At 38.2% G+C, this 27,043-nt stretch overlaps 1 protein-coding gene across 1 annotated transcript in view; it reads right to left on the bottom strand.

Moving 5' to 3' along the window:
- Window positions 1-27,043, bottom strand: part of DNAH7 (dynein axonemal heavy chain 7) — a 259,565-nt gene that overhangs the window by 138,882 nt on the left and 93,640 nt on the right. Inside the window, 5 exon segments of the mRNA XM_070388877.1 lie at window positions 6,594-6,721; window positions 6,842-6,944; window positions 10,039-10,207; window positions 15,065-15,174; window positions 18,480-18,692. Of these exon segments, the coding sequence (XP_070244978.1) occupies window positions 6,594-6,721; window positions 6,842-6,944; window positions 10,039-10,207; window positions 15,065-15,174; window positions 18,480-18,692 (723 nt within the window).

Raw genomic sequence — 27,043 nt, 5'->3', positions numbered from 1 at the left:
TTCCCCAGTCCTGTGGCCAGTGCTGAGTATTCCAAATTTGCTGACATACTGAGTGCAGCATTTTAACAGTATCATCTTTTAGGATTTGAAATAGCTCAGCTGGAATTCCATCACCTCCACTAGCTTTGTTCATAATAACGCTTCCTAAAGTCTACTTGACCTCACACTCCAGGATGTCCGGCTCTAAGTAAGTGACCAAACCATAGTGGTCATTAAGATATTTTTTGCTTTCCTTATTTGTATTCTTGCTACCTCTTCTTAATCTCATCTGCTTCTGTTAGGTCCTTGCCATTTATGTCCTTTATCATGAGCATCCTTGCATGAAATGAAAGGGTAATTTAGTGCTTTAAAAATTAATTTGGATTCTGGCTTACCCCATGGCATACTTTCTTGTGTGTAAAAAAAAAAAAAAAAAAGAACAGGAAAGTATAGATCCAGGTAAACTGCCAGAGCTTGAATAAATTCCAGTACATGTAATCAGTGTTAGCATTACCCTCCATGTTTACCTCAGCAGAAATAAACGATTGAGAATAATTATTCTACTGCCTCTGCCCTATAGGGTGGAAGAAGAAGGGCAATACATAAGGAATTATAAATACTTCCTAGAGGAGGCTTTCAAAGAACTACATGTTTGGAAGAACAACAACAAAATCTCGAGCAGTAACTTGTTACCATTTCTTCCTTTAGAGATTAGAAATAGATTTCATAATGCTGCGACCTGTTCAGAAATGAGCTAGGTTTTGCTTGAGTGAAATGGAGGATTCAGGATCTATTTCACTTTTTTTCTCTGTACTAACGGAGTGTTTCACACTGCTTGCTCTGAGGAAAGCTATGTATCAGAATGTGTTAGCATCTGCAAATCCTCCTGACTGTAGAACAAAAAAACCCTCAATGAACCCCTGACTTCTTGTTCACCTGGAACACCAGACTCCCTCAAATCTCCCCAGATGCTCACACGTCCTTCAGCTCCTACTTCTGTCTTCTGTCATGCAAAGCAGCCTTGTGTCACAGAGGCCAGGCTCTGTCACTGGAACTGAGCCCAGTTTCACTTGCATTTTCTTCTTCTTGTGCCTTTAGAGTTGGATGCCACAATGTATCATGTTATTGACTTTGTGACATCAGAAGATATAGAATATGCCTATTTTCCATACTACCCAAAGCAATCTATGAATTTAATGCGATCCCCATCACATTACTCATAACATTTTCCACAGAACTAAATCCTAAAATTTATATCACAAAGAGTGTGACATGACTTAGTGACTGAACATAGAAGACTCAGAATTGCCAAAGCAATCCTGAGGAAAAAGAAAAAAGCTGGAGGCATACCCACCCAGACTTCAGACAATACTACAAGACTCCATTAATCAAAATAGCACAAAAACAGACATATCAATGGAACAGAATGGACAGCCCGGAAGTAAACCCACACACCTACAGTCAATCTTTGACAAAGAAGGCAAGAATATACAATGGTGAAAAGATAGTCTCTTTAGCAAGTAGTGTTAGAAAAGTTAGACAGCCACTTGTAAATCAAAGAAGTCATAACATTCCCTCCCATTTTACAAACACCAAAAGAAAAAAAAAGTCAAAATGGCTTAAAGACTTAAATATAAGACAGGATATCATAGAACTCCTAGAAGAAAACACAGGCAAAACATTCTCTGACATAAATTGTACCAATATTTTCTTAAGTCAGTCTTCCAAGGCAATGGAAATAGAGGCAAAAATGAACAAATGGGAATAATCAAACTTAAAAACTTTTGCAAAGTAAAGGAAACCATAAATAAAATGAAAAGACAACCAACAGACTGGGAGAAAATATTTGCAAACAATGCAACCAACGGGGGCTTAATTTCCAAAATATACAAACATCTCATATAACTCAACAGCAAAAAAGCAAAAACCCAATCAAAAAATGAGCAGAAGACCTAAATAAATATTTCTCCAAAGAACATACATATAGCCAATAGGCACCTGAAAAGATGCTCAACTTCTCTAATTAGTAGAGAAATACAAATCAAAACTCCAGTGAGGTATCCCCTCACAGTGGTCAGAATGATCATCATATAAAGGTCTACAAATAATAAAAGCTGGAGAGGGTGTGGAGAAAAGGGAACCCTCCTTCATGGTTGGTGGGAATGTGAATTTGTGCAGCCACCATGGAAAACTGTACAGAGGTACTCCATAAACTAAAAAGAGTTGCCATCGGCTCCAGCAATCCAACTCCTGGGCATACAGCTAGGGGAAAAAAATGAAAATTCTAATTTGAGAAGATAAATGCACCCCAATGTTCACAGCAGCACTATTTACAACAGCCAAGACATGGAAACAACCCAACTGACCATAAGCTGATGACTGAAATAAGAATATGTTTTTTTTTTATATATATATATATATGTTTAAGAATATGTGAGACATATATACATCATATATTTATATAGAGAAAGAGCTATCACAATGGTGATAGGTGAAACATTGCAGTAAGACATGTAAGAGAATACTGAAGAGGGGTGGGAGCAAGGCATGGCCATAGCACTGGCCAGGAACAGCAGGAGTTACAAGACTGGTTTTGGTAACTGGCTGAAAATGCTGGGTGAAGAAGAGGGAAGCTTCAAGGATGATCCTGAAGACATTAAAACACTTTCTGGGTCTCAGCAGGCTTTAAATAGATAGTTTTCAGACATTTAATCATGTCTGATTGTCTGCAGGCCGATGCATGAGCTGTAGCCTGCCAGGCTCCTCCATCCATGGAATTTTCCAGGCAAGAATACTGGAGTGGGATGCCATTTCCTACTCCAGGAAATCTTCCCAACTCAGGGATCGAACCTGTGTCTCTTGCTTCTTCTGCATTGGCAGATGGATTCTTTATCACTAGTCCCATCTGGGAAGCCCATACATTTATATCTATATATCTTTCATTTCAGGCTAAGACATTTTTCCAAATTGTTAGGCACTTCCATATATATTTGAAAAGACATGTTTTATAGCAGCTCTAACCAAGAAGACTGCACAAAAGGAACAATGCAAACAACAAAAACCTATTCGAATTTGAGAACAGCTTTTGACCTAAAATAGAAAGAAACTATTCCAAGCACCACTGTTTCAAAATGCACAATAAATAAAACATGGAGGAGTCCACACAGGGCATTAACAGACTCGACCCATGATGGCCCCAGATATTTTGCCTTTACGAATACTTATGTATTCAGATTAATCCTACTGAATAAAAGAAAAACATGAGTGAATAAAAAAATTAGACCAAAAGAGCTTTCCAAATGTATCAGTTCAGTTCAGTCACTCAGTCGTGTCCGACTCTTTGCGACCCCATGAACTGCAGCATGCCAGGCCTCCCTGTCCATCAACAACTCCCGGAGTCTATCCAAACTCATGTCCATTGAGTCGGTGATGCCATCCAACCATCTCATCCTCTGTCGTCCCTGCTCCTCCTGCCCTCAATCTTTCCCAACATCAGGGTCTTTTCCAATGAGTCAGCTCTTTGCATCAGGTGGCCAAAGTATTGAGTTTCAGCTTCAACATCAGTCCTTCCAATGAACACCCAGGACTGATCTCCTTTAGGATGGACTGGTTGGATCTTCTTGCAGTCCAAGGGAATCTCAAGAGCCTTCTCCAACACCACAGTTCAAAAGCATCAATTCTTCGGCGCTCAGCTTTCTTTATAGTCCAACTCTCACATCCATACATGACCACTGGAAAAACCACAGCCTTGACTAGACGGACCTTTGTTAACAAAGTAATGTCTCTGCTTTTTAACATGCTGTCTAGGTTGGTCATAACTTTCCTTCCAAGGAGTAAGCGTCTTTTAATTTCATGGCTGCAATCACCATCTACTGTGATTTTGGAGCCCAGAAAAATAAAGTCAGCCACTGTTTCCACTGTTTCCCCATCTATTTGCCATGAAGTGATGCGACCAGATGCCACGATCTTAGTTTTCTGAATGTTGAGCTTTAAGCCAACTTTTTCACTCTCCTCTTTCATTTTCATCAAGAGGCTCTTTAATTCTTTTTCGATTTCTGCCATAAGGGTGGTGTCATCTGCATATCTGACGTTATTGATATTTTTTCCCAACAATCTTGATTCCAGCTTGTGCTTCCTCCAGCCCAGCATTTCTCATGATGTTCTCTGCATATAAGTTAAATAAGCAGGGTGACAATATACAGCCTTGACGTACTCCTTTTCCTATTTGGAACCAGTCTGTTGTTCCATGTCCAGTTCTAACTGTTGCTTCCTGACTTGCATACAAATTTCTCAAGAGGCAGATCAGGTGGTCTGGTATTCCCTTCTCTTTCAGAATTTCCACAGTTTATTGTGATCCACACAGTCAAAGGCTTTGGCATAGTCAATAAAGTAGAAATAGATGTTTTTCTGGAACTCTCTTGCTTTTTCCATGATCCAGCGGATGTTGGCAATTTGATCTCTGTTCCTCTGCCTTTTCTAAAACCAGCTTGAACATCTGGAAGTTCAGGGTTCACGTATTGCTGAAGCCTGGCTTGGAGAATTTTGAGCATTACTTTACTAGAGTGTGAGATGAGTGCAATTGTGCGGTAGTTTCAGCATTCTTTGGCATTGCCTTTCTTTGGGATTGGAATGAAAACTGACCTTTTCCAGTCCTGTGGCCACTGCTGAGTTTTCCAAATTTGCTGGCATATTGAGTGCAGCACTTTCACAGCATCATCTTTCAGGATTTGGAATAGCTCAACTGGAATTCCATCCCCTCCACTAGCTTTGTTCATAGTGATGCTTTCTAAGGCCCACTTGACTTCACATTCCAGGATGTCTGGCTCTAGGTGAGTGATCACACCATTGTGATTATCTGGGCTGTGAAGATCTTTTTTTATACAGTTCTTCTGTGTATTCTTGCCATCTCTTCTTAATATCTTCTGCTTCTGTTAGGTCCATACCATTTCTGTCCTTTATTGAACGCATCTTTGCATGAAATGTTCCCTTGGTAGCTCTAATTTTCTTGAAGAGATCTCTAGTCTTTCCCATTCTATTGTTTTCCTCTATTTCTTTGCACTGATCGCTGAGGAAGGCTTTCTTATCTCTTCTTGCTATTCTTTGGAACTCTGCACTCAAATGGGTATATCTTTCCTTTTCTCCTTTGCTTTTCACTTCTCTTCTTTTCACAGCTATTTGTAAGGCCTGCGCAGACAGCCATTTTGCTTTTTTCCAATATATATTGGAATGTATATTTTTCCAAATGTACATTGGAATAAAAAGTCGCAAAATGCTTCTTAGATGACGGAGGATTTACCAATTTGCATTTTTAAATCATACTTTCCTTCACAAAGGCAAAGTATTAAAACATCACATCAAGCAAAGAAAAGTCCAAGGAATAGAAATACCACAAAAATTCTTGGCAGCAGTTGGTCCAATCAAAAAATTTTTTGGTGGAAAAGAAAAATACCTCACCTAATCTAAGAAGCTGTCATTCTAAAAATGTGAATAATGGAAGGAATGTAGGATTTAGAGTCAGAAAACTTGGTTTTGGATCTGCAATTACCACTGTATTATTATTATTCAGCCTTTTTTCTCCATGCACTAGCCATAAACTTGCAGTTCACCAGAAAAGGATATAAAAGGTCTAACAAAGATATGGGGGAAAGATCATATTTCACTAATAAGCAAAGTTTTTTTTTTTTAATGAAGATTCTAGTCTAGTCAATTAGTTATTTTGTTCTTATAAGAAAACAAAATGCTAGGTATTAAGGAGAACTGAGAATTCATATGGGATGTAAATTGTTTCAATCTCTGTTAGAGGCAATTCAGCAACACAGCTCTTGGTCTTATGAATCTCCTAATGAAATACCTTAAAATAGAGAAAAGCCTTAAGTAAAAATTTCCCATTGCAGTATTATCTATAAAGAAGGAAAACTAAATGCAATAGAAATTTCAAACTGTAAACACAGTTCAATAAGCTTATTTACGGTTTGAATCATGTTCATGAAGATAGAAAAATGCTCATATTATAATATTAACATGAACAGACCTTCCCCCAGTATTCCCAATGGTCTGATTTCAACATTTAATATTGAGGAATACCATACAGTAAACAGTACTCTTGCCTGGAAAATCCCATGGACGGAGGAGCCTGGAAGGCTGCAGTCCATGGGGTCGCTAAGAGTCGGGCACAACTGAGTGACTTCACTTTCACTTTTAACTTTCATGCATTGGAGAAGGAAATGACAACCCACTCCAGTATTCTTGCCTGGAGAATCCCAGGGACAGAGGAGCCTAGTGGGCTGCCGTCTATGGGGTCGCACAGAGTCGGACACGACTGAAGCGACTTAGCAGCAGCAGCAGCAGCAGCAAACAGTAGAATGGGTACCTTTTCCAATATTTCCTATGTTTTCCAATTTTTATACTTATCATCAGTTCTAAAATAGAAGTTCTGGAAATTGCATATTTTTTAAAGGTAATCAAAGCTTTAAAATTTTTCTAAAACAGTTGTCTAAAATATAACATCTAAAAGGAAATGTTTTATGTAAAATTCAAGAAGAGCATGTTCTTTTTATATATTAACTTTGTAAATCACAGCAAGGAAACAGATTATATAATTGCCTTTTCTGTACCTTTAGATTATCAGGCAGTTCTGATCGTCCAGCATATCCAGGGTTCATTGTTATAAAGACAGCACATGTGGGGTCAAGTTTTAATTCAGTTCCTTCAAACACGAGTAAATCAGCGCCTGCATTAATACCTGTGGGTAATCAAGAATGAAATGACTTAGCAATTCCACATATAAATGTGACTCGTGCCATTCATTATGTCCTATATTTCTACTGTTTTCACACAATGCAGAGACAAACTAGTCCGTTACCTCTTTGGATAGTAAGAATTTGTTGAGCAACCACAGACAGCACTTCCAAATCAATTCTGTTAAACTCATCAAAGCAAGCCCAGGCACCACAAGATAACAGTCCCTGGGAGAAAAGAGTAATGAAAAATTTCAATTTTATCTGATTGAATATTACATTGAAATGTTGTATTTTCACCTCATCTCCTCACAGATTTAATATCCTATCAAGGAAATTGCTTATTCACCTTTATCTTTAAAGACAGCTTACTCTTTTATTACCAATTCATTATTCTGCATGAATAAAGAGTTTGATGAATTGAAAAATTTTCCAATTGATTTTTTTTTTACTTTCTCTGTGTATTTTTTGGCATTTAGATGTATATCTATAATTTCAAAGCCTTTCTTATTTTTTAGTTACAAGTTGATTTTATTCGCTTTTTCCTTACGGACTCCATAGAATGGATTGTAATAATCCTTTAAATAAGGTGACCCCTGTTGTCAATGAGACTACCCTGTAACCTGAGTACCTTAATGACCAGCTAACGCTGTCGGAGGCCCCAGCTTGCAATTCTAACTTACAGCTACCTCACAAGTAACTATGTGCCATGTGGTCATAGGAAAAACTGGAAAGTCAAACTTGAGTAGCTGAGTCCAAATTCAAATTAAATTTTTAAGAAATGCAAAAATGATTATTGAATGTACATCCTCCAGATTGTATATGTATGTATGTGTATTTCCCTAAGTACCTATAATATGCAGGACATGATGCATGGCACTTTGTATATATCTTTTATACAAGGAAACTAGGGCTATGTCACATAAGATGTTAAGTATTTAGTACAATGCCACATATCTAATAGTGGCTAACCTTGGATTTATGTACAGTTCCATCTACTCAAACACACTGGATTAAACATGAACACCATGCATGTCAAAGAATAGTACATTTTCACCATTTAGTGAAGACTCTAAGACTTAGAAATCTAACACATGATATAATAAAAGGATTAGAAATCACAGAGAACAAAATGCTTGTGAATTCACGTCTTTAGAGTTATACAGATTGTGAGGTTCTAGTAAGATCTCTGTCTTTTTAATTTTGTACCCCCGTTATTCAGCATGATCCTAATATGAATTGTCCATATAGGCAATACTTATCAATAACAAAATAATATTTTTTTTATTTTTAAACTTTACATAATTGTATTAGTTTTGCCAAATATCAAAATGAATCCGCCACAGGTATACATGTGTTCCCCATCCTGAACCCTCCTCCCTCCTCCCTCCCCATACCATCCCTCTGGGTCGTCCCAGTGCACTAGCCCCAAGCATCCAGTATCGTGCATCGAACCTGGACTGGCAACTCGTTTCACACATGATATTTTACATGTTTCAATGCCATTCTCCCAAATCTTCCCACCCTCTCCCTGTCCCATAGAGTCCAATATTTTAATATATGAATCTATTTCAAAGAATTAAGAATATTATTATATAGATTTGAAAACAGTGCATACCAGAATTTTCTTGAAACATTTAGGAATATAATGGCTATTTAAAGTACACAGAGAATCTTTTAGATTTGCTGTTTATTTCTTTAATAATCATTACAGTGAGGTTGTATCTCATTATAGAGGATGATTGAAATAGTTACTGATCATTCAAATGTTTTCTTCATATTTTACTTATTATAATATTTTCCTTTCTTTTACTATTATTCTAATTGTTTCAGTGTCAAAAATATAGAAACTTCTTATGTTCCAAATCTTTTATAAAATGACTAGGCCATATTTCAGTCAGGAATAGTTTACTCATAGGGTACGGTTGTTATGTTTTGTTAGTGTGAGTAGGTTTTTTTTTATCCTAAAACATGTTTATTTGTTCTTTATTTATAATGTTTTTATACTGTGGGATAGCCTAGTAATTTTTTTTAATTTGTTTATTTTTAATTGAAAGACAATTGCTTTACAATATGGCATTGGTTTCTGCCAGACATCAACACAAATCAGTCATAGGTACACAAATGATTTGAGTATTTTTTCAATATTAACTTTTTCTGGAGCTTCTTTGAAAATTAAGGATTAAAGAATCATTAAATTTTAATTTAAAAGTATACAAAAATAGAAATTAAAAAAACAAGCAAGTGGAACTCATAATCCCACATGGATAATTTTGTGTTCAACTGTGCCACCTAATATTTTAAAGAATAACAAACTATAGCAACAAAGCATCAAAATGACCAGATGTTCAAAGGTTACTCAGTGAACTTAGCCAGGGACTTTATATCTTTCACTCCCCTTTTTGCAATCTTACTAACTCGTAAGAGTGGGAGTCTGACTCAGAATAAGAAAAAAACAAAAGGATTTCAAGTTCACCAAAAAGATTAAATAAAATGTGTCCATAAAAGTAAATTATTGAATCATAACTTATTAATAATGAAGTCTTTAGAGAACTCAGTATTTACATGATGCAATATAGCTCAGTTGGTAAAGAGTCTGCCTGCAATGTAGGAGACCCAGGTTCAATTCCGGGGTCGGGAAGATCCACTGGAGAAGGGATAGGCTACCCATTCCAGTATTCTTGTGCTTGCCTTGTGGCTCAGTTGGTAAAGAATCTGCCTGCAATGAGGGATACCTGGGTTCAATTCCTGGGTTGGGAAGATCCCCAGAGAAGGGAAAGGCTACCCATTCCAGTATTCTGGCCTGGAGAATTCCATGGACTATACTTATGGGGTCACAAAGACTCGGACATAACTGAGCAACTTTCACTTAAATTAATGGTTCTCAAACTTCTAGTTGTCCAGTGTTTTGAAGGGATACCACTCATTCATTACTATCAGGAATACTGACCCTTTATAAAGCAAGGACTGAAGAGGGAGGTAGAAAGTGTGAAAGTGTTAGTCAGCTCAGTCGTGTCCCACCCTGCAACCCAAAGGACTGCAGCCCACCAGGCTCCTCAGTCCATGGAATTCTTTGGCAAGGATACTGGAGTGGGTTGCCATTCCCTTCTCCAGGGGATCTTCCTGACCTAGGGATTGAACCTGGGTCTCCTATGTTGCAGGTGGATTCTTTACTATCTGAGAGGGAAGTAGAACTCCTTCTCAAATAAGCTTTTGATATAACTCTACTTACAGGAAGTCTTTTATATGCATCAAATTATGTTTCATTATAAAAAGTCTTTCTGAGAAGTTATCATATCATAAATGAGGAGTAAACTCAAACCTTAAAGAATTTTCCTAGAGCCAGATAGTCCAACCCATCAGAGCAGTTGAAAACAACACACTGCTTGGCTACAGCTTTGGCTAAATCTTTAGTAGTTTCAGTCTTTCCAGTGCCAGCTGGCCCCTCAGGTGCTCCTCCAAGGTGCAGATGAAGGGCTCCAAATAAGGTTCTGAAATATAAGAAATAAACAATCTTTGTATAATAATGTGATTTTTATATACATTCAGAAAAAACTTTAAATCAAGAGCCAAATTTTATACTTCCTCAGCAAAAATTCCTTCCTTCCTAACCCATGAAAATCTTTGTCTGTTTTATATTTTACTTCTGAATAGCTGTATATGTGACAAAATCAGAACAAACTCATCTTTGAAATTCAATGCTGACTTCTGGAGAATTCAGTTGATCCTGAACCATGCAATTACCCTACTGCAAGCATATGGAAATGCTACATAAAAAATGATAACTTTGGAAATATAGAACCATTTTTGAGAGAATGAAAAGCAAATTATCAAAGAAGAGACAATGCATAGCTGGAAAAGTAATTAGGTGATAAAGCTGTAGAGATGCACATTGGTTTGGAATTTGTAAATAAACACAGTGCATTTATACCCACACAGAAACAAAAGTTCTTAGAACTGAGCAAGCTGGGGAGCTGGATTCACTATTTAAACCCAGAAGATCTGAAAGGTTGCCTTGGGTATAAATGGGAACTAAAATTACTTTAGCAGCCTACTCAGGAGACAAAGAAGAGTCAATGAAGGGCAGGAAGCTTATACTTCATGCAGTGCCCAATGAGAAATCGACATCATTCATAAAGGGTGCCATCAAATTTCCATTCCCCGGTAGCTCAGCTGGTAAAGAATCCACCTGCAATGCAGAAGACCCCAGTTTGATCCCTGGGTCAGAAAGATCCACTGGAGAAGAGAATGGCTACTGATGGGCACATGAACCCAAACTGAGAAATTAACATTAAAATTTTGTTCTGGACCAGAGAAAACCCTAGAGCCCTCCACAGAGACAAATGTAAAACTGTTCCACACGGACACCTCCACAAATGAGAAATGGAAGACCACCTGGGGAAACAATCCTACTAAAATGAGCTCACAGTTAAAACCAGAAAGAGAGATCAAAATTAAGAATCAGACTTGCAATGACAAAGCCAGTTAGGCAGTTGGACAATGGTCTGAGAGGGCTACTGTATATATGGCACTCTGCCTTCTTTCGTATCCTGGTGGTTTAGGAAGATTTTAAATAAAAAGCAATAGACATCAGACAATTCTGAGGAAAAAAAGAAGTCAATCTCATAAAAGAGGAAACTTGAAATTTAGCAATGAAAAACATAATATCTGAACTTTTGAAAATTCAATGAACAGAATAAATAGCAGAGAAAACATGCAGAAATAGAATTATGCACACTAGAAGATAAGTAGGAGGATATCACCCAGGGAAAGAGGCCAACAATAAGAAAAGTTAAAGACATAGAAAAAAGAAGGAAAAGAATGGGGAAAAGGCAAAATTCTAAAAACAATGGCTGAAAATTTGCTAGAACTGAAGAAAGATATTAACTAGAAAAAGTCCCAAGTAGGATAAATAAAAACTCCTTCACATCTAATAACATCCAGTGAACATCAACAATAAAGAGAAAACCTTAAAAACTACAACAGAGAAAGTTACTTATAAAGGAATAAAACTAATAATTAGAATAACAGACTAATCAGCAGTAGCAATAAATGCCAGTAGAATAGTATCTTTGGAGAGCTAAGGGGAAATTACTGTTCATCTACAGTTTTACACCTAGCTAATCTATTGGAAAAGACCCTGATGCTGAGAAAAATTTAGGGCAGGAGGAAAAGAGGATGAGATGGTTGGATGGCATCATCGACTAAATGGATATGAGTTTGGGCAAATTCTGGGAGACAGTGAAGGACAGGGAAGTCTATTGTGCTGCAGTCCATGGGGTAGCAAAGAGTTGGACACAACTGAGAGACTGAACAACAACAATCTAGTGAAGACCAAGAAAAAAAGAAGAGCAAAAGGCATTTTAACTTATATGCAGAGTACATCATGCGAAATGCAGGGCTGGGTGAAGCTGGAATCAAGATTGCCAGGAGAAATATCAATAACCTCAGATACGCAGATGACACCACCCTTGTGGCAGAAAGCAAAGAGGAACTAAAGAGCCTCTTGATGAAGGTGAAAGAGGAGAGGGGAAAAGTTGCCTTAAAGCTCAACATTCAGAAAACTAAGATCATGGCATCCGGTCCCATCACTTCGTGGCAAAGTGATGGGGAAACAACAGAAACAGTGACAGACTATTTTCTGGGCTCCAAAATCACTCCAGACGGTGACTGCAGCCATGAAATTAAAAGATGCTTACTCCTTGGAAGAAAAACTATGACAAACCTAGATAGCGTATTAAAAGCTACAATAAACCTATTGAAAAGCAGAGACATTACTTTGCCAACAAAGGTCCATATAGTCAAAGCTATGGGTTGGGAAGATCCCCTGGAGAAGGAAATGGCAACCCACTCCAGTACTCTTGCCTGGAAAATCCCATGGACTGAGAAGCCTGGTAGGCTACAGTTCATGGTGTCGCAAAGAGTCGGACACGACTGAGCAACTTCACTCACCTACATATTAGTTGTAAAAATGTGTAACAGTATATAAATAGAGATCAGCTTGTATTAGAATTTCGACTAAACCCCCAAGCTGAGAGCTTTAAAATATTTAGTCAAGAGGATGCCTGCAGTTTCTGCTGATGGCAGAGTAGGAGAAAACAGGGACAGTAAGAAAGATGCACTCTTACTGATGGTAAAACACATGTATCATCTGACAAGGTCTAGATCCCACTGGTAGGGAGCCAGTCTTGAGTTAAGCTGAATGGGCCCAGGTGCAGTAGACCCACGTAGAATCAGAGAAGACCCCAGGAAGAGGGTCTGTGTGTAGTCGACCTCAGTAGAGGCTGAAGCAAAAGTCACCAGCAGCCAGCCAGAGAAGGCATTTTCCACAGGTGGGAGGATCAGGTGATTGGGGGCTTCCCAAATCCACATAAACATCCCTTGGGACATCTGGTACGTCTGAACTTGTGCCATCATGGAGGGCACTAGACAGCAAAAGGTAGTTGTTACCCAAGACACCGGTCACCTGTAAACCTACCTCTCCCTTTCCTTCGCCTCTCCTCTATCAAATTCCAACACGGGAGAGGCCAAAAGAAGGGCTATTGAGGGGAGGGTGCAATGGATAGGGATAATAATGACAAAAGATTGACCACGTTTATCAGTACCTTCCCAAATGCAGGCCACAAGCTTGAGTCAAGCTTGACCTGGGAGGAAGGGACGTTTTAAATTGGATGAAAAATAGTAACTGATTTTATACCTAAATGGACTTTTAACATCTGAAAAGAATAATTCTATTTATTAATATATTAGAGTCACCAGAAAGAGTAGGGAATATCTGAGAAACAGTAGAGTATCCTAGATTTTATCCATAAATGGGGATAATATTTGATAGAGCAAGTTTAAAAGAATAGTGATAAAAAAGGATAAAACTGCTTTCTGCTTGCATCCTGAAATTAGTAAACTAGTTACATTGGAAGAAAATGAAAAAATGAAGTTTAATTTAGTATTTAACAAATCTGGAATATGGTGAATGGAAACTGGAAGTTAAAAATAAAGGTCTTTTATTATTCAGGACAACAGAAAATAATGTACATGTAAACACCTATGAGATATATAATGGAGATATCTACCAGTATGTGTGTGGTGAAACCTTACAGGAGAGAGGCCTTGGCTGGAGGCACTGGTTTGGGGATCTTCAGGATGTAGGCTGTTAAAGCCTAAAGAGTAGAGACTTCCTTGGTGGTCCAGTGGCTAAGGCTCCAAGCATCTCAATGCAGATAGCCCTGGGTTCAATTCCTGGTCAGGGAACTAGATCCCACATGCCACAACTAAGAGTTCTCATATCACAACAAAGATCAAGCCTCCCACGTGCCACAACTAAGACCATGTGCAGCCGAATACATAAATAAATAAAATTTTTAAAAAGTCTAAGAGTAGATGAGAACATTCAGGAAACCATGAAGCATGACACAAAGCACTACATGAAAATACAATTTAAGGGATGAAACAGGATGCCTCAAATGATCCAAAGGAACAGTCAAAAAGTTTCAAGAAGGAAGGAGAAACTAACAATGTAAAAAAGCAATAGCACTGCCCAACAATACTTAGGGCTGAGAGGTCTAGAGCCGAGAGGAAGAAGTCAGCAGAGAAAGAAACTGAAGGTCCCCAATGTTCATCGCAGCACTGTTTATAATAGCCAGGACATGGCAGCAACCTAGATGTCCATCAACAGATGAATGGATAAGAAAACTGTGGTACATATACACAATGGAGTATTACTCAGCCATGAAAAAGAATACATTTGAATCAGTTCTAATGAGGTGGATGAAACTGGAGCCGATTATACAGAGTGAAGTAAGCCAGAAAGAAAAACACCAATACAGTATACTAATGCATATATATGGAATTTAGAAAGATGGTAACAACAACCCTGTATGCAAGACAGCAAAAGAGACACAGATGTACAGAACAGTCTTTTGGACTCTGTGGGAGAGGTGGGGGGGGGATGATTTGGGAGAATGGCATTAAAACATGTATAATATCATATAAGAAATGAATCGCCAGTCCAGGTTCGATGCAGGATACAGGAAGCTTGGGGCTGGTGCACTGGGATGACCCAGAGGGATGGGATAGGGAGGGAGGTGGGAGCGGGGTTCAGGATGGGGAACACGTGTACACCCATGGTGGATGCATGTTGATGTATGGCAAAGCCAATACAATATTGTAAAGTAAAAAAATAATAATAATAATAAATATAAATTAAAAAAAAAGAAATTGAAGACCAAGTTGAGAAAAGAATAGTCCAGGAAAGATAACGGAGGATATATTTTGGTCCTTAAAAAAATTAAGTGATCTAGAGATAAGTGAAAGCTTTTTTTCCAATTAGATCTTTAAATTAATGAGTTTACCTGTAACATCTGTCAGTGAGTGGAGTAATAACCAGCCTAGGGGAATTGCCCAGATATTCATATCCATATCGTAAGCCAGCATTGATCATCTTTGTTTCTAAATTATTTTCCTAATATAAATCAGATAAAATGAAGTTAGCTTAAACTGTAAAATTTAAATAATATGAAATCTCAAGCTCTTTAATAAATAATAGCCATGCTATAAACAATATCTTTAAAATTGACTTTTCAGACATCATTTAATTAAGTAGAACAATTCAATATCTAACTTCCTTGGATAAGATTTGAAGTTACTGGCCTCAATTTTTCCCATAGAACTTTGGAAAATATATTTGTTCATTCTCATATTTTCTTTAAGTTTGCTAACACTATTTTATTAAGGTATAATTGACGTACAATATTATATTAGTTTCAGGTACATAACGTAATGATTCCATTCTTATATTTATTACAAAATGATCATCATAATAAATCAACATTCATCATCATACATAGTAACAGAATTTTTTTCCTGTGAGTTTCAAGCATGCAAAACAGTATTATTAACTATTGTTGTCATGCTATATATTACATCCCCATGAATTACTTGTTTTGTACTTGGAAGTTTGAACCTTTTGACTCCCTTCACCCATTTCTCTCACCTCTCAACCTGCACCCCCAGCCTTTGGGAACCCCTAGTATATTTTATATATCAGCTTGTTTCGTGTTGTTCTTTGTTTTATTTTCTTTTGTTTTTTAGATTCCACATATATGTGAGATCCCATGGTATGTGTTCTTTATTTTGGATTTAACCTCTTATCAGATATATAATTTGCAAATATTTTCTCCTTTTCAGTAGGTTGCCTTCCCATTCTGTTGATGGTCTTCCTTGATGTACAAAAGGCCTTTAGTTTGATGTAGTCCCACTTGTTTGTTTGTTTTTTTTTTTCTTTTTTTTGCTCTTGTTGGCTTTGATTTGGGTGTCAAATTAAAAAAAAAAAAAATCCCTATCACCAAAGTCAAGGAGCTTACTTCTCTAAGAGTTTTATGGTTTCAGGTCCTACACTCAATTCTTTAATCCATTTTGAGTTACTTTTGAGGTATGATGTAAGATAACAGTCCTACTTCATTCTTTTGCATGTGGTTTTCCAGTTTTCCCAACACCATTTATTAAAGAGATTGTCCTTTCCACATTTTATAGTCTTGGTTCCTTCATCATAAATTACCATACATATGTAGATTTATTTCTGGACTCTGTTTTGTTCCAATGATCTATGTATCTGTTTTTATGGCAATACCATACTGGTTTTATTACTTTAGCTTTAGCTTAATTTATTACTTTAGCTTTGTAATATAACTTGAAATCAGGAAGTGTGATGCTTCCAGCTTTGCTCTTTCTCAAGACTGCTTTTCTATTTGGGGTTTTTCCTGTTTCCATAAAAATATTAGGAATGTTCTGTTTTTTTTTTTTTTTTGTGAAATATGCCATTGGAATTTTGATAGAAATTGTAGTAAATCTGTAGATTGCTTTGGGAAGTATGGACATTTTTTTTTTATTTTATTTTTTAACTTTACAATATTATATTGGTTTTGCCATATATCGAAATGAATCCGCCACAGGTATACATGTGTTCCCCATCCTGAACCCTCCTCCCTCCTCCCTCCCCATACCATCCCTCTGGGTCGTCCCAGTGCACCAGCCCCAAGTATCCAGTATCGTGCATCGAACCTGGACTGGCAACTCGTTTCACATATGATATTATACATATTTCAATGCCATTCTCCCAAATCATCCCACCCTCTCCCTCTCCCACAGAGTCCAAAAGACTGTTCTATACATCAGTGTCTCTTTTGCTGTCTCATATACAGGATTATTATTACCACCTTTCTAAATTCCATATATGTGCGTTAGTCAGAATGGCTGCGATCCAAAAGTCCACAAGCAATAAATGCTGGAGAGGGTGTGGAGAAAAGGGAATCCTCTTACACTGTTGGTGGGAATGCAAACTAGTACAGCCACTATGGAGAACAGTGTGGAGATTCCTTAAAAAACTGGAAATAGAACTGTCTGATGATCCAGCAATCCCACTGCTGGGCATACACACTGAGGAAACCAGAAGGGAAAGAGACACGTGTACCCCAGTGTTCATCGCAGCACTGTTTATAATAGCCAGGACATGGAAGCAACCTAGATGTCCATCAGCAGATGAATGGATAAGAAAGCAGTGGTACATATACACAATGGAGTATTACTCAGCCATTAAAAAGAATACATTTGAATCAGTTCTAATGAGGTGGATGAAACTGGAACCTATCATACAGAGTGAAGTAAGCCAGATGGACATTTTAATAATGTTAATCCTTCCAATCCATGAACACAGATCTTTGCTTTTATTCATGTCTTAAATTTCTTTCATTAGCGTCTTACATTTTTCAGTTTATAGGGCCTTCACTTTTTTGGTTAAATTTATTCCTAGGTATTTTATTTTTTTGAGCAATTATAAACGGGATTGCTTTCTTAATTATTCTTTTAGATAGTTCATTATTCTTCTATATTTTCAATCATTTGTTCCATGAGTTTTCACTGTAGAGTATTATCATCATCACCATTTTATATCTAAGGAAGCTGGTGCCTGAAGAGAGCAACTTAACTTTCCAATGTCACACAGCTGGTAAGGGGAAGATATAGCATTAGAAACTATGAATGCACAGTCTGGGCTCCTAACCACCATGCACATAGCCTCATATAGTGTTCCAGGGTTCTGGTTCTTTTATCTCTTCTCCTTCCACTGCATACATCCCCAAAACCTTTCACAAAAGTGACTATGATGAGAATTTTCGAGTCTGTATCTCCAATCATCAGCTCTCTCTTCCCACTCTCAACAGGCCCAAGCTTGTTCACTGTACTGTTCCTGCTCCTCCCGCTTCCCTGATGGTGACTGCCATCACCAGCCACCCAGATATGCTGATAAAAGCCTTCCTCCAGATCATATTTTAGGTTCCTTCAACTGATCAATATGAGAAAAGTTTAATGACTAAATCAGACTAAAACATTCTGATTTGTATATTCTTTAGATGTATCAGGAATCAAAAAAAAATTTTAACTGATTAGTTTCAACATTTTGCAGATTCAGCAAGCATAATGACTAATTTCAACTGAGTAAGTTTTTATAATTCCTCATAGTTTGTGTGTGTCTATATTATTTCTATGTAACTATGTATTTGGATATAGATATACACATAGTTTTCATACACATGACATACAAATTTTGGCTGCCTTAATCTTCAATGTGGTGAAGGCTTGTTTGGGTATAGTTAGCCATCAGCAAGAAAAATCCTGTATTACCAATACTATCACCTATGTGAGCTAGCAAGCACAAATTAAACAGGTGTGATCTGAAATTGCTGTGTAATAACATTCAGTAATATTACTTACTTGCCAATAGTACCTAAGCTGACTTAACCATTCAAAGTCCGAGTCATCATTAACTTTCTTTTTAACAAGTGTTGTGAGAACATCTCTAGCATGGACATCCAGCACCACAAGGGCTCCCAGAGTAACACGATTTTGCTTGGACAATTTGCCACGAACCAACGTGACAATATCATCAATTTGCTTGTTACATCTTTCCAAATATTCCTCAAGGGCCTGAAAGAAAATAAGATATAATTACTCAATGTGGTCAGAATCCCTTTGAACAAAAATTTTTTGACCTAGCACATATACAGAGTAGAGTATTATCTACATTTTTATCATAACTTGCAATACTACATAACTTAAAAATAATCAATTTCTTTTTACTACAAAGGTATTAGGTTTTCAATGGCAACGATCTTTCAATTGAAAAATCTTTCAGTGGGAAAGACTGAAGGCAAAAGGAGAAAGCGGCAGCAAAGGATAAGATGGTAAGATAACATCACTGACTCAATAAACATGAATCTGAGCATACTCCAGGAGATAGTGGAGGATAGAGGAGCCTGGAATGCTACAGTCTATGAGGTCACAGAGTTGAAGATGACTTAGCAACTGAACAAGAAAAACAAATTGGGTGAACAATCTCAATCAGGCCAGATTGAGTAAACATACATGGTCTGTGGCTATCCAACACCCTTCCCTTTCCGCTTTTCACGCCTGTATGTTCTGTGGTTGTGGTGAGCTGTCAGTCATATTGTCCCATCTCCAAAGCAACACGAAGGAGGGTATGTGTGACTAACCAGAGCGAATCACAATTCTTTCCAAGGACTACTATACTGATAGGAAGAAAAGTGCTTTTCACAAGACTTGGAAGACTCTGAGTACACCAATCTGAAGTTACTGAAAGCCTTCACCCTCACTGCAGAATAAAGCCCATAGAGACCAGCAGAGATGAAAAACAGACAACAAGAGAGAAACTGCAACAGTGATGAACAGAGATTCTAATTCCAAATGCTCCATCTTAGATCCCATGAGTCCTTCTAGTACTCACAGGGAGCTGTGAGTACCAAAAGCTTCTGAGTAGGATTTCATGCTGGGAAAGACTGAGGGCAGGAGGAGAAGGCAGCGACAGAGGACGAGATGGCTGGATGGCATCACTGATTCAATGGACATGCGTTTGAGTAAACTCCGGGAGATAGTGAAGGACAGGGAAGACTGGTGTGTTGCAGTCCATTACGTCACAGACATGACTTAGCGACTGAACAACAAGAATCTACTATTTACATTAGCAGAATATATTTTTTCTTTACTAGAAAAGCCAAACTTAGAACTAAAATTTAGCTTCAAACTGTGATAAATTAAGTTCTTTAGGAACTATACCATATGAATCAATGAGAATTCAGATCAGCTAAATTGAAAAAATCATGATACTAAATTGTTTTTGTTATATTTTCTTCATTGTAAACTGTTCTGTACAGTAAACTAATGAATCTAAAAATAACTACTGGTCTTACGTTTAGATCTTTAATCCATTTTGAGTTTATTTTTGTGTATGGTGTTAGAAAGTGGTCCAGTTTCATTCTTTTACAAGTGGTTGACCAGATTTCCCAGCACCACTTGTTAAAGAGATTGTCTTTAATCCACTGTATATTCTTGCCTCCTTTGTCAAAGATAAGGTGTCCATATGTGCGTGGATTTATCTCTGGGCTTTCTATTTTATTCCATTGATCAATATTTCTGTCTTTGTGCCAGTACCATACTGTCTTGATAACTGTGGCTTTGTAGTAGAGCCTGAAGTCAGGTAGGTTGATTCCTCCAGTTCCATTCTTCTTTCTCAAGATCGTTTTGGCTATTCAAGGTTTTTTGTATTTCCATACAAATTGTGAAATTATTTGTTCTAGCTCTGTGAAGAATACTGTTGGTAGCTTGATAGGGATTGCATTGAATCTATAAATTGCTTTGGGTAGTATACTCATTTTCACTATATTGATTCTTCCAATACATGAACATGGTATATTTCTCCATCTATTAGTGTCCTCTTTGATTTCTTTCACCAGTGTTTTATAGTTTTCTGTATATAGGTCTTTAGTTTCTTTAGGTAGATATATTCCTAAGTATTTTATTCTTTCCATTGCAATGGTGAATGGAATTGTTTCCTTAATTTCTCTTTCTGTTTTCTCATTATTAGTGTATAGGAATGCAAGGGATTTCTTTGTGTTGATTTTATATCCTGCAACTTTACTATAGTCATTGATTATTTCTAGTAATTTTCTGGTGGAATCTTTAGGGTTTTCTATGTAGAGGATCATGTCATCTGCAAATAGTGAGAGTTTGACTTCTTCTTTTCCAATTTGGATTCCTTTTATTTCTTTTTCTGCTCTGATTGCTGTGGCCAAAACTTCCAAAACTATGTTGAATAGTAATGGTGAAAGTGGGCACCCTTGTCTTGTTCCTGACTTTAGAGGAAATGCTTTCAATTTTTCACCATTGAGGATAATGTTTGCTGTGGGTTTGTCATATATAGCTTTTATTATGTTGAGGTATGTTCCGTCTATTCCTGCTTTCTGGAGAGTTTTTATCATAAATGGATGTTGAATTTTGTCAAAGGCTTTCTCTGCATCTATTGAGATAATCATATGGTTTTTATTTTTCAATTTGTTAATGTGGTGTCTTACATTGATTGATTTGCAGATATTGAAGAATCCTTGCATCCCTGGGATAAAGCCCACTTGATCATGGTGTATGATCTTTTTAATGTGTTGTTGGATTCTGATTGCTAGAATTTTGTTAAGGATTTTTGCATCTATGTTCATCAGTGATATTGGCCTGTAGTTTTCTTTTTTTGTGGCATCTTTGTCAGGTTTTGGTATTAGGGTGATGGTGGCCTTATAGAATGAGTTTGGAAGTTTACCTTCCTCTGCAATTTTCTGGAAGAGTTTGAGCAGGATAGGTGTTAGCTCTCCTAGAGGAGAATATAGGCAAAACACTCTCCGACATACATCACAGCAGGATCCTCTATGACCCACCTCCCAGAATATTGGAAATAAAAGCAAAAATAAACAAATGGGACCTAATTAACCTTAAAAGCTTCTGCACATCAAAGGAAACTATTAGCAAGGTGAAAAGACAGCCTTCAGAATGGGAGAAAATAATAGCAAATGAAGCAACCGACAAACAACTAATCTCAAAAATATACAAGCAACTCCTACAGCTCAACTCCAGAAAAATAAACGACCCAATCAAAAAATGGGCCAAAGAACTAAATAGACACTTCTCCAAAGAAGACATACAGATGGCTAACAAACACATGAAAAGATGCTCAACATCACTCATTATCAGAGAAATGCAAATCAAAACCACTATGAGGTACCATTTCACACCAGTCAGAATGGCTGCGATCCAAAAGTCTACAAATAATAAATGCTGGAGAGGGTGTGGAGAAAAGGGAACCCTCTTACACTGTTGGTGGGAATGCAAACTAGTACAGCCACTATGGAGAACAGTGTGGAGATTCCTTAAAAAACTGGAAATAGAACTGCCTTATGATCCAGCAATCCCACTGCTGGGCATACACACTGAGGAAACCAGAAGGGAAAGAGACACGTGTACCCCAATGTCCATCGCAGCACTGTTTATAATAGCCAAGACATGGAAGCAACCTAGATGTCCATCAGCAGATGAATGGATAAGAAAGCAGTGGTACATATACACAATGGAGTATTACTCAGCCATTAAAAAGAATACATTTGAATCAGTTCTAATGAGGTGGATGAAACTGGAGCCTATTATACAGAGTGAAGTAAGCCAGAAGGAAAAACATAACTACAGTATACTAACGCATATATATGGAATTTAGAAAGATGGTAACAATAACCCGGTGTACAAGACAGCAAAAGAGACACTGATGTATAGAACAGTCTTATGGACTCTGTGGGAGAGGGAGAGGGTGGGAAGATTTGGGAGAATGGCAATGAAACATGTAAAATATCATGTATGAAACAAGTTGCCAGTCCAGGTTCGATGCACGATGCTGGATGCTTGGGGCTGGTGCACTGGGATGGCCCAGAGGGATGGTATGGGGAGGGAGGAGGGAGGAGGGTTCGGGAGGGGGAACACATGTATACCTGTGGCGGATTCATTTTGATATTTGGCAAAACTAATACAATTATGTAAAGTTTAAAAATAAAATAAAATTAGAAAAAAAAAATAAAATAAAAATAACTACTATTATATAATCTGCCAAAATGAACCTGGTCTGGAATAAAATACTTTTATCATACCTCTGTTCAGTTCAGTTGCTCAGTCATGTCTGACTTTTTCTGATCCTATGGACTGCAGCACACCAGGCTTCCCTGACTATCACCAACTCCTGGAGCTTGCTCAAACTCATGTCCATTGAATTGGTGATATGCACAATGATACATTTACTCAAAATCATATAGATATTTTCAATAACCCAAGTTTTTATTACTTCATGTATTTTTAGCCCTCTAATGCCTCATACTGACTAGTTCCACAGTCAATATTCTTTGAATAAATAAATGGAAATGGATCCAGAGGGGAACAGGTCCTCTGGGAGCAGGACAGACAACAAGGTGCCATTATAGCATTAAGCTCTAGACAACTTGGGGTGTCTGCAGTGAGTGGAAATGCCTAGTCTTCTCTGAGGCTGCCAAGAAGTCTCCAGCTACTCAAGTAAAGTCATCGGTTTCAGATGTGAACCACACATTAATTAGGGGAAAAGTTATCAACACATAAAATACAAAAACATATGCTATCCTCCCAAGATAGAACTACATATGAAATTTTCTTAAATCATCAATGCTTTTGGATCCTAAAACATGTGCCCCTCCTGATGCTGCTACAGAACTTAAATAAGCCAAATATGCATGTGATGTGACAGGGACAAGGCACACAGGAGCAGATGAAGGGCATACTCATGCAGAGTATTCACAAGCAGAGGAAAAAGAAAAGAATTTTTAAGGACACATACAAAGCCTAATTTCATTCCATGAAATTTAGCTATGTAAAACACCACAAAATACAACAGAAGAGAACAATCTAGCAAGCAACGGCAAAGACTCTCTGCTGCTGCTACTGCTGCTAAGTCGCATCAGTCGTGTCTGACTCTGTGCAACCCCATAGATGGCAGCCCAACAGGCTCCCCGGTCCCTGGGATTCTCCAGGCAAGAACACTGGAGTGGGTTGCCATTTCCTTCTCCAATATTGGAGAAGAAAAGACTCTAAATCCCACTAAATTACAGCTTTAGAGGACCTACATCTATGAAGCTGAGTTCCCCTGGAATAACAGTCACTCAAGGCATGGATTCTCCTTTTGTCTTTCTGTGTGAATGGTTCTATATGTGTACCATATTAAGTGACAGAAAAAATGAAGAAAACTAATAAATGAGTGAATAAATAACCTCATCTCAGTATCAGTGGATACTGATGTAAACCAAGGGCGGGGGGAAACCTATTTGTATCTTTATACAATATGGTAAGAATTGCAGGCAGATAGTTTCACTTTTCACTTTCATGCATTGGAGAAGGAAATGGCAACCCACTCCAGTGTTCTTGCCTGGAGAATCCCAGGGACAGGGGACCTGCCCTGGTGGGCTGCCGTCTACGGGGTCGCACAGAGTCAGACACGACTGAAGCGACTTAGCAGCAGCAGCAGCAGTTTTGAGCAGAGGACACATTGAAATGGAATGACTTGAATTGTGTGTCTCTTGAGATTCAAATTATGCTTGGGACATAAGTAGAAACAAGAAAGGTTTACACTTAAATCCTCTACTTCAACTCCTACCAGAGAAAAATATGGTTTTGGCAGACGGGTGCAGTTTAATTGACACATTTAAACTGAAGAAACATGGAAGATGCCCGTGAATTTGCCCAATTTGTTCACACTTGTTCCTTTGTCCCCTCTATTTTCCACAACAGTGAATGAGAAAGCTGTCCTGGTGGTTTGGGGACAGCAAGGAGTAAGAACCAGAAGGCTACACGTATCCCCAGTAACCCACACTGGCAGTGGAGGAATCCCTTTGTGTGGGGAGGTGGCTGAATGGTAGCTTCAGAGTGAAAAGACGAAATGAAGTTTCTGGACCCACTGGGTGAAAAAGGAAAATGCACATGGAGACAGAGAGCCAAGACTCCAGGAGTATCCAAGGGCTTATTGCAGTAAGAGAAACCCTCACTCCCGCGCTTTGATTTCCAGGAAGAAAGACTTTTCCCCCTAAAATCCCCGATTTCCTGCCCCACATCTTCATTTTTCCCCAGAGGAGAAATAAGTGACTTGTTGGTAAGTTGGAATCAACTAAGCATGTGTTACTCAGCTCCTTCCTCTATGACATCTGCTTGCTTACAAGGAATACAAGACTCTCAAACCCAACACTCAGTGTTCCACAATACCTTACACACAATAATGCCAAACTCCATGTAAAAAAAAAAAAAAAAAAAAACTCATGGTTTTAAACAACATCTGCAATTGCTGGATTCTGATTGGCCCATCAGTCAAGTGAAAGTTGATCTGCTTGAAATCCTACTTTAAGGATAAGAATGTTGCACTGAAGGCAGTTTCTGTTTTTAATTAATAATAGCAATTCAATTAATAATACTATATTCATATATCTTCTAGAATAATTAAAATCAAACTTCACTCAAAATGTTAACTAAAAAATAATACAAAAAAATAAAAATAGTCAAAACAAGTCCATTAATATCTTCTCTTCATAGGGCTTCCCAGGATCTCCTTGCAGTACAAGGGACTCTCAAGAGTCTTCTCCAAAACCACAGTTCAAAAGCATCAATTCTTCGGTGCTCAGCTTTCTTCACAGTCCAACTCTCACATCCATACATGACCACTGGAAAAACCATACCCTTGACTAGACGGACCTTTGGTGGCAAAGTAATATCTCTGCTTTTCAATAGGCTATCTAGGTTGGTCATAACTTTCCTCCCAAGGAGTAAGTATCTTTTAATTTCATGGCTGCAATCACCATCTGATTTTGGGGCCCAGAAAAATAAAGTCTGACACTGTTTCCACTGTTTCCCCATATATTTCCCATGAAGCAATGGGACCGGATGCCATGATCTTCATTTTCTGAATGTTGAGCTTTAAGCCAACTTTTTCACTCTCCTCTTTCACTTTCATCAAGAGGCTTTTTAGTTCCCCTTCACTTTCTGCCATGAGGGTGGTGTCATCTGCATATCTGAGGTTATTGATATTTCTCCCGGCAATCTTGATTCCAGCTTGTGCTTCTTCCAGACCAGTGTATCTCATAATGCACTCTGCATATAAGTTAAATAAGCAGGGTGACAATATACAGCCTTGACATACTCCTTTTCCTATTTGGAACCAGTCTGTTGTTCCATGTCCAGTTCCAACTGTTGCTTCCTGACCTACATAGAGGTTTCTCAAGAGGCAGGTCAGGTGGTCTGGTATTCACATCTCTTTCAGAATTTTCCAGTTTATTGTGATCCACACAGTCAAAGGCTTTGGCATAGTCAATAAAGCAGAAATAGATCTTTTTCTGGAAATCTCTTGCTTTTTCGATGATCCAGCGGATGTTGGCAATTTGATCTCTGGTTCCTCTGCCTTTTCTAAAACCAGCTTGAACATCTGGAAGTTCAGGGTTCATGTATTGCTGAAGCCTGGCTTGGAGAATTTTGAGCATTACTTTGCTAGTGTGATTGCAGCCATGAAATTAAAAGACGCTTACTCCTTGGAAGGAAGTTATGACCAACTTAGATAGCATATTCAGAAGCAGAGACATTACTTTGCCAACAAAGGTCCGTCTAGTCAAGGCTATGGTTTTTCCAGTGGTCATGTATGGATGTGAGAGCTGGACTATGAAGAAAGCTGAGTGCAGAAGAATTGATGCTTTTGAACTGTGGTGTTGGAGAAGACTCTTGAGAGTCCCATGGACTGCAAGGAGATCCACCCAGTCCATTTTAAAGGAGATCACTCCTGGGTGTTCTTGGAAGGACTGATGCTAAAGCTGAAACTCCAATACTTTGGCCACCTCATGTGAAGAGTTGACTCTGAAAAGAGTCATCAGAAAAGACTCTGATGCTGGGAGGGATTGGAGGCAGCAGGAGAAGGGGACGACAGAGGATGAGATGGCTGGATGGCATCACCGACTCGATGGACAAGAGTTTGGGTGAACTCCAGGAGTTGGTGATGGACAGGGAGGCCTGGCGTGCTGCGATTCATGGGGTTGCAAAGAGTCAGACATGACTGAGGGACTGAACTGACTGACTGACTTATTAGTGTGTGCTGCTGCTGCTGCTACTGCTAAGTTGCATCAGTCATGTCCGACTCTGTGGGACCCCATAAATGGCACCCAACAGGCTCCTCCGTCCCTGGGATTCTCCAGGCAAGAATACTGGAGTGGGTTGCCATTTCCTTCTCCAATTAGTGTGTGGGATGAGTGCAATTGTGCAGTAGTTTGAGCATTCTTTGGCATTGCCTTTCTTTGGGATTGGAATGAAAACTGACCTTTTCCAGCCCTGTGGCCACTGCTGAGTTTTCCAAATTTGCTGGCATATTGAGTGCAGCACTTTCACAGCATCATCTTTCAGGATTT

Source organism: Bos mutus, chromosome 2 (genome assembly GCF_027580195.1).
Source record: "Bos mutus isolate GX-2022 chromosome 2, NWIPB_WYAK_1.1, whole genome shotgun sequence".
In the NCBI taxonomy this organism is placed as follows: Eukaryota; Metazoa; Chordata; class Mammalia; order Artiodactyla; family Bovidae; genus Bos; species Bos mutus.
This window is presented reverse-complemented; position numbering and strand designations above follow the sequence as displayed.